Source organism: Macrotis lagotis, chromosome 3, assembly GCF_037893015.1.
Source record: "Macrotis lagotis isolate mMagLag1 chromosome 3, bilby.v1.9.chrom.fasta, whole genome shotgun sequence".
Lineage (NCBI taxonomy): Eukaryota > Metazoa > Chordata > Mammalia > Peramelemorphia > Peramelidae > Macrotis > Macrotis lagotis.
This window is the reverse complement of record NC_133660.1, coordinates 284,053,491-284,073,244: the sequence shown is the minus strand read 5'-3', so window position 1 is coordinate 284,073,244 and position 19,754 is coordinate 284,053,491. Positions and strand designations below refer to the sequence as shown.

General features: G+C 49.2%; 1 protein-coding gene across 7 annotated transcripts in view; it reads right to left on the bottom strand.

Annotated features, from left to right (window-relative positions):
* NRXN2 (neurexin 2) overlaps positions 1-16,728 on the bottom strand; it is a 153,553-nt gene extending 136,825 nt beyond the window's left edge. For 3 of the 7 annotated variants that reach the window (XM_074231149.1, XM_074231150.1, XM_074231154.1), the window contains exons 1-2: positions 16,057-16,523; positions 2,835-2,852 (exon numbers count right to left, since the gene is read on the bottom strand). In XM_074231149.1, the coding sequence (XP_074087250.1) occupies positions 2,835-2,852; positions 16,057-16,444 (406 nt within the window). In that variant the 5' untranslated portion in view covers positions 16,445-16,523. Of the gene's footprint in view, positions 1-2,834; positions 2,853-16,056 lie in introns of all 7 variants that reach the window. The other 4 variants (XM_074231151.1, XM_074231152.1, XM_074231153.1 and 1 more) reach the window with 2 other exon arrangements.
* Positions 16,729-19,754: the final 3,026 nt, after the last annotated feature.

The following is a 19,754-nucleotide window of genomic DNA, read 5'->3' as shown; positions in this document are numbered from 1 at the left end:
GGATGGAGGCAGCTCAGCAGAGAGAGCTGGCCAGGGATGGGTCTCTCAGTGAGAGAGAGAGAGAGAGAGAGAGAGAGAGAGAGAGAGAGAGTGTGTGTGTGTGTGTGTGTGTGTGTGCACATGTGTGTGTGTCTGTGTGTGTGTGTGCGTGTGTGTTCTGCCTCTATTTCTGCCTTTTTCTTTGTCTGTCTTTATCTGTTTATCTCTCCCTCTATCTCTTTCTCCTTCATCTGTCTCTGTCTTGCCATCTCTCTTTGTCTGTCTCTTTGTCTCTCTGACTCTCTCTCTCTCTCTCTCTCTCTCTCTCTCTCTCTCTCTCTCTCTCTCTCTCTCTCTCTCTCTCTCTCCTTCCTTTTCTCCCTCCCTTCTCAGAGCATGATCTACCCATCTCCTTCTTTTATCTTCTCCCAGGTGAGAAGGACTTAAATGACTTAGAAAACATACACCTCTTCTCCCATCCTCCTCCTCTACACTCTGGCTCAATCTTTCTTGTCCTCTCCTTATTTCTCTGGTGCTCTATCTCTTTCCCTCTCTCTCTTTCCTCTCCCCAGCCTTCCTTTCTCTCTCTCGGTATGTTTCTTTGTTTCTCTCTTTCTCCCTCTCTATCCCTCTCTCAGTCCCTTCTCCTCTCTCCCCTCTTTTCCCTTTTTCTCTGCCTCCGTCTGCCTTCTTCTGTCTCTCCCCCATTTGTTTCTCTCTCCCATTTCTTTCTGTCTCTATTTCTGTTTGTCTCTCCCCCAGTCATCTATCAGTGCCCCCAGCAACCCTTGCTTCCAGTTCCTCTGCCTTTCCCCCTATCATCTTCCCACCTTCCTTCTACCTCTCTCCAAATCTTTCCCCCCTTCTCCTTTCTTCTCCACCCCCTCCTCTCGGCTCTGTTTGCCCCTCCCTCCCTCCTTCCCTCCTTCCCTCCCTCTTTCCATCTTTCCTTTGTTCCGGAGGAGACATGACACCAAGAGCAAGTAAAAGTCATCCCAACACTAAATCTTATCTCCGGGACACAGAAGGCTCTGTCCACCCAGACCCACCCAGACACCGCACAGAGAGATGGGCAGCACACACACACACACCTGTCCATAGAGATTGCTCGCTATCTCTCTCTCCTTTCTTTCTCTCTGTCTCTGTGTCTGTTTCTCTCTGTCTCTCTCTCATACACACACACACACACACACACACACACACAAACACACACACCTGTCCATAGAGATTGCTCACTCTCTCTCTCCCCCCTTTCTTCCTCTCTGTCTGTCTCTCTCTCTCTCTCTCTCTCTCTCTCTCACACACACACACACACACACACACACACACACACACACACACTCAGTCACCTACTGCAGCCACACAAGTATAATGTGTGCACATGTGAACACAGGCAACAGGGCTGTGCACAGCCATAAGCACACACATGTGTACCTACACCGTTCTGCTGCCAGGCATCTAGACACGCTCCTCCACACCTTTTCTCACAAGCACACACTCTCTCTTATTCATACACAAATGGATAAATACACTCATGTAAGTGTGGAGGCACACACACACTCATCCCCAGACAAACATAGATGCGCTTACATACACCCATGTGTGCAAAGCTGCACACATGGCCCCCATATCCTTAGCTTGTGTCCCCACACACGCCTGTGGGTGGTAGCTGGATGACCCGGGACCACCAACTGGTCCCTCCAGATTCTTCTGCCCCGTTCTTCTGGCTCCCTTCTTAAGCCCTGCTCTTGAGGGGCCCTCAGGTACTGCAACCCTTGAGGTACCGGTTCAGTTCCCCGTCTTTCCCTGGGGCAGCACCTCCCCTCCATCCACCCTCCTCAAGGGAGTTGTTACTAAGCCTCCCCCCTCAGACTCTAGCTAGCAGGAGACATTAGTGGCCATCCCCCTCCCCAGGATTCTTGGCAATGCCCCCAGACATACCCGAAGGAAGGCCTCTCATACATTCTCCCCTCTAGCTTCCCTTTCTTTCCTATTCTACCCCCAAGAGAAAGGAGGGAATCAGAGACAGGGAAAAGGCAGAAAAAGAAGAGATAGAACTAAAGCCAGGAGAAACTTACAAACAGTTTTAGGGGGAAATGAGAGAATAGAGAATGACAGAGTTTAAGAGACCCAGAGACAGGCAGAGAGCAGAAAGAGAGGAGGTTGATGCTCTCACAGAAAAAAGGCAAGCCTCAGACTCCTGAGCATCCCCTATCTCCAAGACTTCCAGACCCCTCCCCTGCCTAGGGGAAGAGGGGATGTTGTTGAGCCTCTCCTGCTGCCCACCCTGACCACGGAGGCCCTGCCCCAACACCCACTCAAGTCCTCTGTCTGTCACTTATTGCAATCTGAGACTGAACAGGGCAGGATCGGCTTGGACTCCTGCCACTCTTCTAGCATCATCTCTCCAGGCCTGGACAGATCATTCTTTCCCTGTCTTCTGCCCTCTACCCTTCCTTCCCCATTCCCCAGTTTCCCCTGCTTATCTCCTCTTTCCCCCTTGTCTCCCACTTTACTTCTCTCTAGAGTTCAGACCAGAAAAAGAGATGGGACAGAGAGCAGCTAACCATACCCCTAGTCCATTTTTTGGCACCCAATTCTGCCTTTTCCTTCTTCCCCTTTCCACCACCCTGAGGGGGAGGGGTTCTGAGAGTACAGGTTAGAGTTGGGACCACATTTTCCAGGAATAGGGAACCCAGGCATCCGGTTTCCCCAGCCTCAGTTCATCCCTAATTTGGTTCCTTCCCAGATGAATCAGGAGGATGTTCCTGGATAGCCACCCCCTCCCTGAAACTTGTCACATACACCAAGAACCTGAGGGAGAGGTTTTCAGGTGGTCCTGAAGCCTCACTCACCTTCCATGGGCTGCTCCTCTGCCGGAAGTCAAGGTTCATAGAAGAAAGAGAGAAAGAAGAAAGAGAGAGACAAAGGTTAGATCCAGAAATGAGTTCCCCAGGAGATGGAATGGGGTGGGGGGAGTGTGACAGCAGCTGGGAAAGGGGCAGAAGGGGACTCAAGTCATGCCATCTGTGGTATTCACACATTCAGGTCCTTCCTTCACTTTACCAGCCCCTGACTTAGAAACAACCCATATCCTGAAGCTTTGGCTGTTACAACTGGGAGCCAGCATGGAGGTTGGTGGAGAGGGGGGAAGGGGTAAAAAGGAAGGACAGTTCTGGGACACTGTGGATAGGGGAAAAGGGAGACTATCACTGAATTCACAAGAAGAACCTACTGTGGTGGTCTATGACCTAAATTTTGAATGACACTAAGGATTCTGAGAGATGAAGGAGAAAAGGGAGGGCAATCCAGGCATGAGGAGCAGCCAGTGCAAAGGCTTGGAGATGGGATATGAAGTCCAAGAAGAAAGTCATTTTGATCATGAACATGAAGGATAATAATTTACAACAAGGTTGGAAAGGGGATGAATTGGGAAGAGTTTTAAAAGTCAAACAGGTTTGTATTTGATTCTGAAAGGAATAGAGAGTCACTGGAATGTATTGAATTGGGCCACCTGATATGGTCAGATTATGCTTTAGAAAATTCACGTTGACAGCTGAATGAAGAATGGATTAGAGTCAGGAGGGATGTGAGGCAGGGAAACTAATTAGAAGGATCTCAAAATAGTTGAGATCAGACGGGGTGAGGGCATAGATAGGGTAGTAGCTGTATGAATGAAGTTGGCATATGCAAAAAACACAACTTGTTTTGTTTGGGGGTTTTTTTGTTTGTTTTTGAGGCAATCAGGATTAAGTGACTTACCCAAGATCACACAACTAGTAAGGGTCTGAGATCAAATTTGAACTCAGGTCCTTCTTACTCCAGGGTCAGTGCTCTATGCATTACACCACTAGCCGCCCCCAAACAATAATATTTGGGGGATTTTTTGCAAGGCAATGGAGTTAAGTGGCTTGCCCAAGGCCACACAGCTAGGTAATTATTAAGTGTCTGAGGTCAGATTTGAACTCAGGTACTCCTGACTCCAGGGCTGGTGCTCTATCCACTGCACCACCTAGCCGCCCCTCCCAAACAATAATATTTGAAAAAAAAATAACTAATATTTGATGGCAGATTGGATTGGGGTGATGAGGGGTGAGACTAAGTGCAGAGTCAAAGATGACCCTTAGGTTGTGAGCCTAAGGTCCCTCCAATTGTAATAGGGAAGTCTGGAACAGGGGAGGGTTTCCAGGAAAAATATTAAGTTCCATTTTGGAAATGATGGGTTGAGATCCAGTTTGAAATGTCCAATTAGTAACTGGGGGATAAAGAACAGAAGAGAATAGGCTGACTCTTGTTTAAATGTTTCGAGACAACAAGAAAAGGGTATCTGGGCTATACTCACACTAGGCTGCTGAACCTGTGAAGTCATTCACATTTGCATCCCACATTGATCCCTACGGAATTTCATTTTATTTGATCTAGCCCCATATCCTAGCCTGTTAAGATCTTTTTTAGTCCTAACTCAATGTGTTAGCACCTCCTGCTCCCTTACAATCATCTGAAAGTTTGATCACCATGATTTAAGCATTTATCCAGTTTGATGAAAATGTTAGATTGTTACATAGATCCCTGGGGCATTCCACTGGAGACCTGTCCAGGTTGCCATATTAATGACTATTCTTTGGGTCCAGACATTCAACTGTTTCCAAATCTACCTAGTTGCATCATTATGTCTTTCGCATCTCGCCATCATTTCCACAGAAATAGGACAATATATTTTATTAGATACTTGGCTAAAACCCAGGTAATCATATCATATGTTAAAGGGTTTGTGACATACTAATGCATTGTTGGTGGAGCTGTGATTTGGTACAATCATTTTGGAAAGCAATTTAGAATTAATGCAAAGAAATTAAGTAAAATGCCTATACACTTTACCTCAGAGATTCCCCAGGTTAGACATATATCCCCAAAGAGATCCGTGATAAAAAAGGAAGATTCCATATATAGCAAACTATTTCTAGCAGCTTTGTTTTTGTTGTTGCAATGAATTGGAAATGGAGCAGATGGTCATCGATTGGGGAATGCCTAAATAAGTTTTGGTCCATCACTGTCATGGAATATTCCTGCACTATAACCAATAGCAAAAGTGATGGATACAGAGAAGCATGAAAAGACTTATATGATCTGATGCAAAGTAAACAGAGTAAACAACAAACACAATGACAACAGCGATGTCAGTGGAATTAAGCAATTGAGACTCAGTGCTGGGAAATTATGAGGGACAAACTTGAACGCAAAGACGAAATTGGAGAAAACCCCATTTCCCTGCCTCCTCCATCCTCTGCAGAGGCTCACAAGCATGAAACTTTGAGAATAATACCAGTTGACTTGTTTTTGTATGTTTTCATCAATTTTGATGATTTTTTTCATTCTCTTTTTTTTTTTTAGGTTTTTGCAAGGCAATGGGGTGAAGTGCCTTGCCCGAGGCCACACAGCTAGGTCATTATTAAGTGTCTGAGGTCAGATTTGAACTCAGGTCCTCCTGACTTCAGGGCTAGTACTGTATCCACTGTGACACTTAGCCGCCCCAATTCTCTTTCTTTTTTAAATAAATCCTTTGATATAAGGGATGGCTCTCTGGGGTAAGGAATGCAGAGAGAAAACTAAATGATGTAAAAACAAGCAAAATAGGAAAACTTATTTTTTACAAAGTAAAAGGAACCAAGTTAATTTGACAAAATTAGTGCCTCCCTTCACAAGTACAGCAGGCCAGTCAAACTCATTCATGCTCGTGTGCGGCCCAGGTGTCCTCTCAGGGTCATCATTATTGTTTTTCTAAGTCTTTAAGCAAAAAGGCAGCCCTCGTCTCTTCTGAACTCCTCTCCCATAGCACCAGCTGCCGATGGCTAGCCAGTCAACAGCCAAGCTCAACATATTCAAAAGAGAACTAAGCATTTTCCCCTCCAAACTGACCTGGCCTGGCCTCAATGAAATCATGTTGGCTATCTGTAATCATCATTTCTTTTAATAACCATCTCTTTACATAGCAATTTTTTTCATTCATTCATTCATTCATTCATTCATTCATTTTGTTGAGGATCCTAAAATTCTGACAGGAACAGTGGTTCTACAGTTTCTGTTTTCAAGTAACTGTGTGTGTCTGTCTCTATGTATCTCTAGTCTCTTTGTCTCTCTCCTCTCTCATTCTCTCTGTCTCTCTGTCTCTCTGTCTCTCTGTCTCTCTGTCTCTCTCTCTCTCTCCACCTCCCTCCCTCTCCTCCTGCACCATGTGTTTCCTGCTTCCAGGTCCAAGAACTGTTAAAGATGGGGAGAAGATATTCCACTTGGAGAGAATCGTGGGAACAAATGTTCAGAGTCAGTGGAACTCATTGAGGAGGTCAGTGGATAATCCAATTGGCTGTAACATATAGTATATGCCAAGAACTATGGGAGCTAAGGCAGGGAAAGCATGTTGGAGTCAGACTGCAGGAGAAAACTTCAAATGCCAAGAAGGTGAATTCTTTCCATTCAACAAATTGACTATGATCTGTGTTAGAACGAATCATCAGAGCTATGGAACAGGAGAACGTGTTCCCTCATTACATAATAAGCCTTCCATCACTGGGAATCATTGAGCTGAGCTTCATCATCATAAAGGATCACTACTACAAAAGGGATTCCTGCCTTGACCACAGAACTGCTCAAAATGATCTTCAAGATACCTTTCAGTGCCAAGAAATCTAAGATTCCATTTTCAGTCATTTCATTCCATTTCATTCCATCATCGCTCAAAGAAGAATGTAAGCTTCTTGGGGGCAGAAAAGTTTCATTTTTCTATTTGAATTCCCCCAAATTGAGCAATCAATAAACATTTATTGGTGTGTCAATTATGCTCCAGGTCCTGCTGTAGGTACTATGGGTACAAAGACAAAATTGTAACTGTCCCTGCCCTCAAGGAGCTTACATTCTCCTGCAGAGGGCCCGGCACCTAGAGCAATTTAATGAACGCTTGTCAAATTACAAATACTTTAAGATTTATGAACTTCCTCCTTTTCTCCCTGAACCTTTGTGGTGGGTATGTGTTTCCTCCATTTCACAAATCAGTAAACTGAGGTGCAGGGGTGAAGGAATTCCTGCTGAAGGTCACATTAGTAAGTAGCACAACTGAGCCTCCAACCCCATGTTCCTTTGACTCCAGGGTTAGTGATCATTCCACTACACCCAGCTGAATTTACTCAGTGGCAATAGGGACTCCCTGATGGTCTTGAAGTGATCTAGGCAAGAAGTGATAAGGGCCTGAGTAGTGGTCATGGACATGGGAAGGAAGGGATGGCAGGTGGGCTGGAGCCAGTTCCTACTGGTTTGAGAGAGTCACTTGTTAAATGTGAGTATTTATGCCTCAGGAATCAGCAAATGATACAAATCAAGCCTTGAGTTATTTTGTTGATTTCTAAACTTAAAAAAGCAATGATAAAAATAATAATGCAGATTAAAGGGGTGGCTAGGTTGCGCAGTGGATAGAACACCAGCCCTGGAGTCAGGAGGACCTGAGTTCAAATCCAGCCTCACACACTTAATAGCTATGTGGCCTTGGGCAAGTCACTTAACCCCATTGCCTTGCAAAAAAACTAATAAAAAACTAATAATAATAATAATACAGATTAAGCTTAAAAGGATGCCTTGGGCATTTTTCTTCCCCAGAGAGCTGATTGTTAAACATTTATCATGGTGCCTCTGAAGTTGACTGACATTATAAAACAGAAGGGATTAGAACATGATTGGACATGGACCATATGGGAGGGAAGGAATCAGAGAAGAGCTTCCAAGCATGGATGGAAGGGGAAATGGTGGAGATTTTCTCCAAGCCATGGAAGCTAGGCATCACACCTCCAAGCCAGGTTTCTAATATAAGTCCCTGTGGAACCTAGGAGGAAGTATTAGAGGTCTCTGGGATTCAGTGAGCCTGGCCCTGAACCACTATCCTTGGACTTCTCACTCTGAGCTCCTGACTCTACGACTATGCCACAATTACCCAGAAAACTTCTAGGGGGCCAAGGAGGAGTCAGAAGAGAAGTAGTCCATAAACCTAACTCTGATCAGAGAGAGACAGACAGATAGACACTCCCTCCTTCTGCTCTGTTTCTGTCTGCTCCCCCCTCACACCAAGAACCAGCAAATGATACCCAAAGACATGGGGACACGTCACCACCATCATATTCACCCCATGAGACAGACATTCACTGACACAGCTCCCTCTGTTCAGTTCACATACTCCTCTCTCCCCCAACCCTGCCTGGAGCCACCTACATTCCTGGCCAGAAGCACCTACTTCCCCACACTTTCTCCACTGCCTATACTGTACACAGTGACACACAACGCCTAATGCGCCCGTGGTGGGACCCCAGCCTCCCACAACAGTCGTGTCCTGGAAAAGTTGTTGCATAAGTTGCCTTTTTCAAAAATGGATTCCCATATTGAACCAGCCCCCGCATGGAAATCCTCCAGGGACTCCTCTGTCAAGGGAGGCCTCTCTGGGAGGGAATTGGGCTTTCCCCCATAAGGTCTGCTTGAAGTGAGCCCCAGGGAGGTAAGGAGCATTTCTACACCTATACTGCAGAGGGGACCCCAAGAATTTCGAACAGTAAGTCATCCCAAAACATATCAGTCAAACTTAGCCAGTCTCTGACTTCTAGTCACAGGCACTCGCATTCATAGGGAAATATGTTCAAAGGACTGGGAACTAGGGAGACTTCAGAGAGAATAATAATGAGGGACTCCCATTCAGGTCAGGCATTAGAGTTTGCCAAATGCTTTAAAGACATTTTTTCATGTGAACCTTTCAACCACCCTGGGAAGGATACTTTAGAGGTATCATTATCCCCCATTTGCAGATAAAGAAACTGAGGCTGGTAAGGGTAAGTAATTTGGCAAAGGGAATCTCCCTGACCCCCAAGTCCAACACTATCTACTAGACCATGGGCCTTTCTGGTGATTTGGACCCCTTGGGCAGTCAGTCTGATGAAGCCTGAGAATCTTTTTCTTGAATAATATCCTTAATTGCATGATCTAAAAGACACTGGAATACAAGGGAAAGTGACTCTAATGAAACACAGTGATCCACATCTGTTTCCCTTCCAAGTTCAGGGACCCTAGGCACTAGACCATATTGCCTAGAGATGATCTGGTCTGATCTCATGTTACAGAAGATGAAAGTGAGTCTCAGAGAAGGGAAGTGACTTGCCTATAGTCTCAAAGTTGGTAAGCAGCATAGCCACTGTCTGCAGGTTGGGTGACTTGTCTCTAAACGCACCACTCTCCCTCTTCCCCTTCTTGGGGTTCTCTAACAGCTCCTTCTCACAATTCTTCCTGGATCTTCTCATTCTGTCCTCCCATTCCCTAAGCAAAGACAACAGCCAGCACTGATTTAACACCCACTGAATGCGGAGTGCCGCCGGCTCCTAGGCATTGGCAATATGAAGGTGTCCCTCTGGAACTCACCTTCTCTCCTTCCTGGCTCACCTATGGATAATCACAAAATTCTATAGAGTCTGGCTTCTTCAGACTCCTTCTTTTCTATTGGCATCACCACTTCCCTTTTTATTCCCGGGTCCACTACCCTAATCCACACCCTCACTGCCTTATCCAGAACTGATTCAAGTATCCTTCAAGTGTTCCAGAATGTTGAACCAAAAACTTGATTGTACAATCTGGAAAACTGAAGCCTTGAGATGGGAAATAATAAGGCTTCAGACTCTCAGACTATTACTCCATCCTTTCTCCATCTCAGATGAATTTCCGGCATCTTGTCTCTGGTCCCTCTTGTAGAAGCTATCAGAAACATTCTCCCAAAGCTCTGGTCAGAGTCCTTAACTCGGAGCTCTTGTGACATCATGCAACAGTTCTGCCAGTGCTTACACGCCAGTCCCCTTCCTGAACGGCTTCTCTTTGGCATTCAAGGCTTTTCATGACCTGAGTCTAATCCACCTTCTTCCCAATGTCCCATTATAAGAACCCTCTACTTCCAACCAACTCACTGTGCCTAAACCATGTAGCGTTCCCTCCTCCACATCTTTGTCCAGCACACTCCCCCTAGCTTGACATGCCTATCTCTTCCTATTCAGGCTTACTCATCCTTCAAGGCCCAGCTCAGCCCCAGCTTCCTCCAAGATGTCTCCCCCAGCTATAGTGGTTAGACATGACTGCTCTGTTCTCTGCAGTCCAACGGAGCTAACTGTCTGCACCCCTTATTTGGATATTTAATCACAGGCTGCCACATACTGTTACTTCCTTGCTTTGTCTGCATATGTCATCTTCCCAACTAGCTTATAAACTTCTCAGAGACTGGAGTCATGTTACAATTCACCTCTCCTGAACTGAGCCAAAAACCAAGAAGGAAGCAAAGAGAGGCCCAACTAGCTGTCATAAGACTCAGCCATGACAAGCTTCACCTGCTCTCACCCTCAGGACAGCCTCTGGGGCCCTTGCTTACTCATAGTCTACAAACTCATCATTTATATACAATTCTAACCCCCTTCCAGACTTGTCTGATTTCCTAACAGATAGGCAGAAAGAGGGAGTACTTCCTAGAGGCAAGCACAAAGATTGGACCTCAGAGGCAGACAGTGCAGGAGGAGACAGGGAAAGGCTAAAAAGGAGACACAGACATTCCCAGGAGGATAGGACCTTTCAGCAGTCAGGACAGAGATTTCCCTCCCGGGGAGAAGACCTGGATTTGAAACTGTCTTTGACATGCATTAGTTCTGTGACTGTGGGTAAGTTACAGTGACTTTGAACCTCAGTTTCTTCATCTCTAAAATAGGGGTGATCATACTAGCTTCCTCACAGGGATATTCTGCAAGCTTTGAAGGGCCACAGACTTAAATTATTATTATTCTCCTTACATTGTGTCAGAGTAATCTGTGGGCACCTCTTTTTTTCTCTGATTATATCATAAGATCCTTGAGGTCATTCTCCATCTCCCTTGTTGGGTCTTCCCCAAGAGATCCAATGCAGGGCAGTGGGAATGGTCAGAGTGACTGGCTCGGTCTCTTCTTAACCACTGCTCCCCCATTCCTTTGGCACAGGCTGCCAGAAATATCTTCCTAAAGCTTGGCTCTAATCATTTGGTTCTGCTCCCTTCTGAGGTTCTCGGTTGCATCCTGTCCATTCTGGTGGTCTGCTCTCAGCTTTCAATTCTCTCCATGACCTAACTCGGATCTACTTGCTTCACACTACTGAACCCTCTGCTCTAATCAGGCCAATCTCCTTCCTGTCCAAGAACACACCCTACCCAAAGTCACACCTTAAACCTCAGTTTGTTCATCTCTCAAATGGGGACAACCCTACTTTCCCCTAGAAAAAAAATTATCTGCCCTTATCCACTTCACGTAGGAAAATGATTTCAGTTCAAACTAACTCAATCCCACAGAAATGAATCAGGTGCCCAGGTGTGATGCTAGGAGCTAAAAAGACAAAACAGTCTTTGTCTTCTAAAGCCTTTCATTCCACTTGGAGCAATAACAATGTTGACACAAATAAGTCAATACAAATTATATAAAAAATAAAGATAAATGACTACAAGGGCTAGCCACTGGGGAGGGAAGCAGGGGCAGGAAAGGCTCATGCAGATAGGGGCATTGGGAAGGAGGGATCCCACAAGGTAGAGGAGCAGAGGGAGACCATTTAGTTATGGAGGGCAGCCTGTGCAAAAGTGGTGAGGCCAGAGATGAAGTGTTGTGTGTGAGGAACAGCAAGGAAGCCAGTTCGTCTGGAACACAGAATGCCTAAGGGGGAGTAATGTGAGCTCAGTCTGGGAAGCCAGGCTGCAGCCAGATTTCCAAGGACTTTCAACCCCAGAGGTACTTCTATTTTCTTCTGGAGGCCAAAGAGGGCTAGGGAAGTTTCTTGAGCTCAAGGGAAAAGTAAAATCAAACCTGTCCTTTGGAAAATTGAAGGCCTTGCTAGTTTGATGAATTTAACTGAAGGATGTCACTCCCACTGTGACCATGCCAACCCTACCCAAAGGACTCACCCTACCCTCATCACAAGATTCTATTTTTCTCTTGGGGAGAGAAAGAGACCAAGAGAGAGAGACAAATAGACAGACAGAGACAGAGAGAGTAAAGAGAGATAGAGACAGAGAGAAAGAAAGAAAACAGACAGAAAAACAAAGACAGAGAGACAGGAAGAGAAAAAGAAAAAAAGGAGAGAGAGAGAGAGAGAGAGAGAGAGAGAGAGAGAGAGAGAGAGAGGAGAAACAGAGACAACGCCTAGGAATGAATGAATGGATGGATGGATGAATGAATGAATGAATTCTTAAAAGCACTTATTAAGTGCCTATTATGTTCTGAATACTGCTGTGATAGAGATATAAATAGGACAAAAATCTTACAGCTCCTGCTCTATGGGAACTCAAACTTTAATTGAGGGGGAAAATGAATTTTAAAAAAATGCCACTTCAGAGCAGATGGAAACCAAGAGGCAGAGACAAAGAAAAAGAGAGATACTGAACAGATCTGCACGTTGGCCCACATTGGACTACAGGCCCATTCATACAACACCATCACCATTTTTATGTGACATCAGCTTTGGAGATCAAGGAGCATGCTTCAAACACCTTACTACATGTGACCAAGGTTGAGTCCTTTCTCCCAGGCTGGAACTCAGTTTTCTCATCTGCATAATAAGGGGGCTGGACTAGCCTCTATGGGCCAATGCAATGCTAGATATATGACCCTCTGATCATTAGAGCAGAAAGTCAGTCCTATTTCTATTTAATCACTTTACATCTTACAAATACAATCCTTAGACTCACTCCATAACATAATCATCAATGTTTCCCCACACAGAATCATAGTAATCCAACAGTACAGACCCTCTAAGGTGGAAGGAGTTTTAGATGTCATTGGATCTCATCGCTCAATCAATGATGGAACACACACACACACACACACACACACACACACACACACACACACACACACACCAACCACATACTCCATCCCAGACAGGAAGTCAGCAGCCCCAGAGAGAAGCTCTGAGTCCCAGCCTGACAACTGACTACTCTTGTGACCTTCAGCAAGTCCTTTGCAGCCTCTGGGTCTTAGTATCCTCATCTTTAATGAAGGATCTGGAGGAGATGATTGCTGTGATTCGTTACATCTCTAAACCGTAAGAGTCTGGGAGCCCTGTGAGGGACAGCTCACTGGGGAGTCTCTGCCTGTGCTGGACAGCTCCCACTCGGGGCTAGTTCCTCCTCTTTCCTCCATTACAAAGAGAAATCTAAGAAAGTCTGGATCTTTATTCAGGAACACACATGTATCATGTTCTCTTCGTGGGGCGGGGAGTCTCCAATCCCCATCACCGACTCCCCTTCTTCCACTCCACCAGGAAGGAAGATAGGATGGAAAACAGACAGAACCCTGAACTGGGGATTGGGACACAGGTTCCCCAGCTCTGATATTTACCAGCTTGTTAACTAAGCAGAGATTCTGTCCCCCTCCCTGGGGTGGGGGTGAGGGGACACAGTTTTCTCATCTGCAAGAGGAGTTGTTTGTATAAAATGGTCTCTGATCTCCCTTCTAGTCCTGAAGCCTGTGGTCTCGAGGGAGCCTTTGTTGAGGGCTCCCAAGGTGCCACACCTCGTGAAGGCATCTAGTTCCCTGAGGTATCCATGGCTTGATAAATCAATGAAGTTCAGATTCCTCGCCCGGGAAATGGACAGCCCAGGTCAGGATTAACCCCAGCACCAGGGTGGAGGGCAGATTTAAGCAACTGGGAAGCAGGCTTAGTTCCTTGGAAGAGAGAGCTCTTGTAGCTTCCAGGTGTTCCCACAGATTACACCCATCAATACGCATCTACAGGATCACATGGGTGCACACACACACACACACACACACACAGCCAGACTCCTGGGTGTGCACACACACACACACACACACACAATTTCACAGTTTACAGAACACCTGAACTCCTGGGAAGAAAGGTGTGAAGGTGTCAGATTCACTTAATACACATCGCCTTTGTGTCCCCTACATTACCACTGAATACACACAAGAAGCCTAGCCAGCTCTTCAGACCACTCCCCCCACCTCCACTACATACAGTTGCACACAATCAGTCAGAGCCCTTAGCTTACACACATAACACAGACCCAGGTCTCTGTTTGCAGACACATGCCACCGCCCACAGCCCTCTGTATGCACACAGCTACTGAGGTGGCCCAGCTCCACACACTCATCTCTCTTCAACAACGCAGGTGCACACTCATACATCTATGGAAACAAACAACTGAGCCAAAGGCCCTTCCCCAAGAAAAGAACCTTCCTAGGGAACTTACACAGTCACATACACAGACATACAGACATATATACACTGTGGAGTCCACTCAGATGGTCATGCCCAAAAGGGCACACACACACACACACACACACACACACACACATCTTTCCCTTCACACCTGCTATGTAACAGCTGCCACTAAGAACAAAGGAGGAAGAAGCTGACCAAGGGTCCTCCCTAAACAGGTAGGGTGGGGTCACTTCTCTGGCCCCCCTCTCCTCTAGAGGATCTATTAAAATGAGGAGTCATGGTCCCCCCATCTAGTCTGTCTTTGGAAGTAACTATTGGGCAGAACGTGGCTGAGTTCAAAGCACTCTCTTCTCCCCCAAAATGTCCCCTTCCTAAAAAGTCCACTTATTATAGAAGAGACTAAATAAAGGAGGGTCACTGCCTTTCCTATTCTCACTTTCACCTCCAGGAATCCACCTGCCCATCAGGCAAACAATGCCTGGCTCCTCTAACAGACATCTGAAGCTTCTAAATTCACTCCCGGAGGTGGGAGGGGACAGTCGGATACAAGGCTCTTTTGAGGAGGGACAAAGTGAAAGGAGAGAGAGAACGGAATAATTGGGAGTGGGGAGGAATAGAATTGAGGGGAACATAGTTAGCAATAGCAACAATGGGGGGAGGGGTATTGAAGCAACTTCTCCCATGGACTTCTGATAAAGGGTGTGATCCATCCCAGAGACAGAGCTGATGGCATCTGAACCCGGACTGAAATTTATTTTTTTTTCTTTTTTCCCTCACTTTACTTTTCTTGAGGTTTCTCTATCTTTGTGGGGGGAGAGGGGATTACGTACTATTGTAGCAATGTGAAAAAGATAAATTCACTCCCCGGTTTAGCTTCCTCACGTATGGCCCTCCTCCCCCCAAATCTATCAGGTTTCACAAAAAGTTTCTTCAAAACTGCAATGCTCCCTGTCACCCCCAAGGCCCTCTCCGCTCCTCTCCAACCTTGTCCATCCTATCATAGAGTCAGTCTTAGGGCAGTCATAGACTGACTTGCACACACTCACCCATTCTGTGCCCCCATATGCTAACAAGCTCGGGAAACTGAGGAAACAGGCTCAGAATGAGGAGTCCTCTTTCCTGGCTCATCATGTCTCCTTTGTCACAGGTTCACCCGCATAGATGCACCCACTCATTTGCACAGATCTCCGACTACCAAAACCACAGTTTTTCAGTCACCAGCCCTGAAAGGTACTTTGGAGGGGGTTTTGGCCAGGGAGATCCCAGCCACCCACCCAGAGCTCAAATAGAGAAGACCTGTGAGGGCCTGGGGGAGGAAGAAAAGCAGTAGCGCATGAAGATGGGAGTGTGTGATCTGCACCATCAGGGGACGAAAAGAAAAGGGACAGAATGCCCAGCCCTCACACCGAAATCCACCGAAGGTCCGGGCCAGGGTTGGCTCACAAGAAAAGCCACAAGAGGTGGGGGGTTCCGAAAGCAGAAAAACCGGGCCAGTGGAGGGCAAGAGCAAAGGGTCTCCTTGGGGGACCTCCTGGCTTGAGGAGGCCTCAAAGGTCTGGAGCAAAAGGTGGGAAAGCGGGTGACCGACGTCCTGCCCGTCGGAAGAGCTCGTGCTGCCCATGCCCACCGCCGCCCCTCCCCCTCAGGGATTCATGGGAGAGGGGGTGCAAGAATGGCGATGGGAGGCAGAGAGGGAAAGAGAGGGAGGAGCGCCCGATCCGGGGGAGGGAGACGCAGGAAGGGGGCTCGGCTCCCCGGTCCGCTTCGGGGGGGGAGGGGGGAAGAAGGCCCCGGGAGTGAGGGAGAAGGGCATTCGGGGCTCACCTTCGCTGCAGAACTGGCCGCCGAAGCCCGTGTGGCTGCAGTCGCAGGCCACCTGGCCGGGGCCGAGCACGGTGCAGAGGCCGCCGTTGGCGCAGGGGTTGCGGGCGGCGCAGAGCGGGTCGGCGGAGGCCCCGCGCAGGCCCTGGCTGCCGAGCAGGGCCGGGGGCCGCTCGCCCAGCTTCAGGTTGGCCAGCAGCCCGCGGAAGGGCGGCTCGTACTTGACCGTGCTGAGCGTGAGCGCCGAGAGCCGCACGTCGGGCGGGATGCCGCCCACGAAGAGGTCGCTGGCCACCTCCATGTGGCGCCGCTTGGAGCGCACCTCGGCGGCGCGCGCCTCGCCGTCCACGGCCAGGGCGGTGCGCCGCGCGTCGCGGGTCAGCAGCACCATGTGCCAGCGGTCGTCGGCCACCGGCGTGTCCAGCCGCAGCGTGGCCGGCTCGGCGCAGGAGAGCGCGAAGCGCAGCCGCAGCCGCCCGTCCAGCAGCAGCAGCTCCAAGAAGTCGCAGTTGCCGCCGTCGTCCAGGTAGAGCAGCAGGGCGCGCGAGGCGTTGGTGCGCAGGCTGAAGCTCAGCTCGCCGCTGCTGGCCGCGCCGGCCCAGCGCCCGTAGCGCGCCCACTGGCCCGGGCCGCCGCCGAACTCCAGGCCGGCCGCCGTCGGCGCCAGCCTCAGCACCAGGGCCAGCGCCGGCGCCAGGGCCAGCGCCGCCGCCCCGGCCGCCCGCCGCCCCATGGAGGCTCCGGCTCCGGGCCGCGCCCCGGCCTCCGCCCCGCCCGACGGCTTCACAGGCCCGGGCGCATGGGGCCGGGCAGGGGGCGGCCGCCCCCGGGCGTCCGCGAGGCTCTCACTGCGCCATGGGGCGGGGAAGAGGAGATGGGGCCGCCGGACTGCGGGGGAAGGGGCCTCCTTCCTCAGGCTTGCTCGAGGGCCTGCGAGAAAACAGACGGGAGGAGAGCGTTAATGCTGTGGCCCAGGCCCGACACCCCGACGCTTAAGGCCTGAACCCGAGGGGGGCGCCTGGCAGCTCCCGCCCTGGCTTTGCCCTCCGGGATTTGGGGCTCACCTGGCCCTCAGGTTGGAGGAGAGCGGAAGGCACAGAGACCCAGCATCACCCCTGGAGAAAACACGTCCACGGGAAAGGGGGAGGGCATGGAGCCGGAGATGGACCGTGAGGCCAGGGCAGCCCACCCCCATTCTCACAGGAATGAGAATCCAGTAAAGGGGCAAGAGAAAGACAGACATTTGACAGGCAGGGCCGGGGGGCGGGGGGGGCGCGTCTGGAGAGACAAGACTGAGCACCCCCACCGGCTTGGTGAGGACCCCGGCAAGTGCAAAAGTCAAAGAGGAAGGACACTCAGACAGGCAGAGGAGAGACAAAGGGCGCGTCAAAGGCGGAGGACCCGTGCAAACAGACTGGAGAAGCCCAGAAAGGAAGATGGACAAGAGAGACCCAGGGAGGGGAACCAGGTAGAATGGTGAGCAGGATGGGGTGACCGATGGTCAGTGTAGGGAGAAGGCGATGTGCTGAGGAACCCAAGAACGGATCCAGGAGTGGATGCGGGGAGAGACATGGGCAGAGCGGAAAAACAGACGTGGGGACACCAACACCCAGAACTAGACGAGCATATGGGAGCCAACTGGACAGTCTTGGGAAGACAGAGAAGAAACCCCCAACAGTCTGGGGGTAGGGCACAGGCAGGGCAGACAGACGGAGATGTGGGAAAGCAGAACAAAGGCAGCCCAAAGCAACTCAGGGATACAGGGGGACACAAGTCACATCTACAAGGGCGCCTTAGAGGTCATTGAGAACCCAACTCAGGCCTCCAGGTCTGGATCCTCCAGCCTACATCCCATAGGACCCAGGGGATAAAGCCAAGGGAGAAGAACAGAACCCTTAAAGAATCTGGGGAGCAACGGACAGGGGGACACGACAAGCGGAGGGACTACCGCCTCAAAGTCTATGGGGCTGCACCCATGCCCCTCCTCTACTTTTGCTGACATCACAGCCTCCCAGCCACCTCCACCCCCATCCAGCAGCTCTCATCAGCCCCTGATGCTGGATAATGAAGCCGCTAAATAATTCATTGGGATTAATTAAATGCCGATTCGTCAATGGTCTCAACGGGTAACCTGGGGCCAGGAAAAGGGGGAAGAAAAGCAAAGGAGGGCCCAGGTATCCAGCTCCCCAGCTCCCCAGCCTCTCAACCTCCACCCTGCCCCTTCTTCCAGCCCTCCCACCATCCCTTTCTCCCTTTCCAGACACACTCAGCTCCCCGGGATAGAGGATCCCTCCCACTCCCATTTCCTAGCCCCAAGGTTCCACCCCCTCCAAGAACCCAGATTGGAAGGATTCTTCAGCCTCCTTCCAGCAGCCTCTCCCTCTGGGGCCTGAGCTGACCCCTCTACGGTCAGCTTCCCCCCATACCACTTTGCCAGTCCCCCCAGCATTGGGGGAGCCACCAACCATTAGGCAAGTAGGTTCATTTGCATAAAATTGCCTTTCTGAAATGATTACCCTTGTAACAGGCTGTCAGAGAGCAATTTATACCCCGCGCACCGCCAGGGAGGGGAATTTGCATCTCGTTAAACTCCTGAGTCGTAATTATTTATATCCAACAACCCTTCTGAATATTGCATCGATTTTATTTTGGGGAGGGAGGGAGGAAGGAAGGAAGAGGAGAGACTCAGGGAGGAGACAGAGATTGGGGAGAGGAGGGGAGAGGGAGGAGGGGCAAGGAAGCTAGACATGGGATGGAAGGAGGGAGAAGGAAAGAGCAAAGGGGAGATGGTCAGAGAAAAGAGGAACACAAAGGGAGAGACAATCTAGAAGGAAGGAGATGAGAGCTGATGTGAGAAGAGATGGTGGAGGAATGGAGCCAATGAGGAAGGGAGAGAAAGGTAAGTAAAAGAAGAAACAGGTAGAATGGTGAGCAGAATGGGGTGATCAATGGTCAGTGTAGGGAAAGGGCCATGTGGCGAGGAATCCAAGAAGAGACAGACAAGGAAGTGATGACATGAATAGAGAAAGATGGAGAATAATGAGAGAGAAAGAAATGGGAGAAAAGTGAGGGATATGGAAAGATGGGGACGGGGGAGGGAGTTTAGAGCTGGAAGGATCACATTTAGTCCACTCCATTTTACAGAGGAGGAAACTGAAGCTCAAGGGGACCATGCTGATTAAAATTTGGATGAGGAAAGGGTGGGAGGGACATTCAAACCTGGGTCTCCTGAGGCCAAATGAAGTGTTACTTTCCCCTATCCCCTCCCCCATCCCCCTAGAGATGAAGGAGAGAAAAGCAATGCAGTGATGGAGGGAAGACTGGGCAGCACGGGAAGGTGGAGTAGAGAAGGGAGGTGACCACCTGCATCTGCCCACTGGGTAGACAGAAACACAATCCCCTCAGGCCCAGGTCCTCCTCTCCTGCTCACACCCCAGCCAGACTGCCCCTTGAGCCTTTCATACTCACAGTTGGGACTTCTTGGGACCCAGCCACACTCCCCTCAGGCCCTTCTCTGATTGGCCTTATCTCCTCCTTTCTCTAACTTTCTTCCCCTTGCCCTTCTCTTTTCTTCATCCCCCTAGGTCTTCCTCCCTTTTTGCTTCCTCTCTCCTTCACCCTCCTCAACTCCTTTTACTTCCCCCTTGCTTCCCCTTCTTTGCCCCTTCATTTTCATCTTCTTCTGCCTTCTTCTTCCTCCT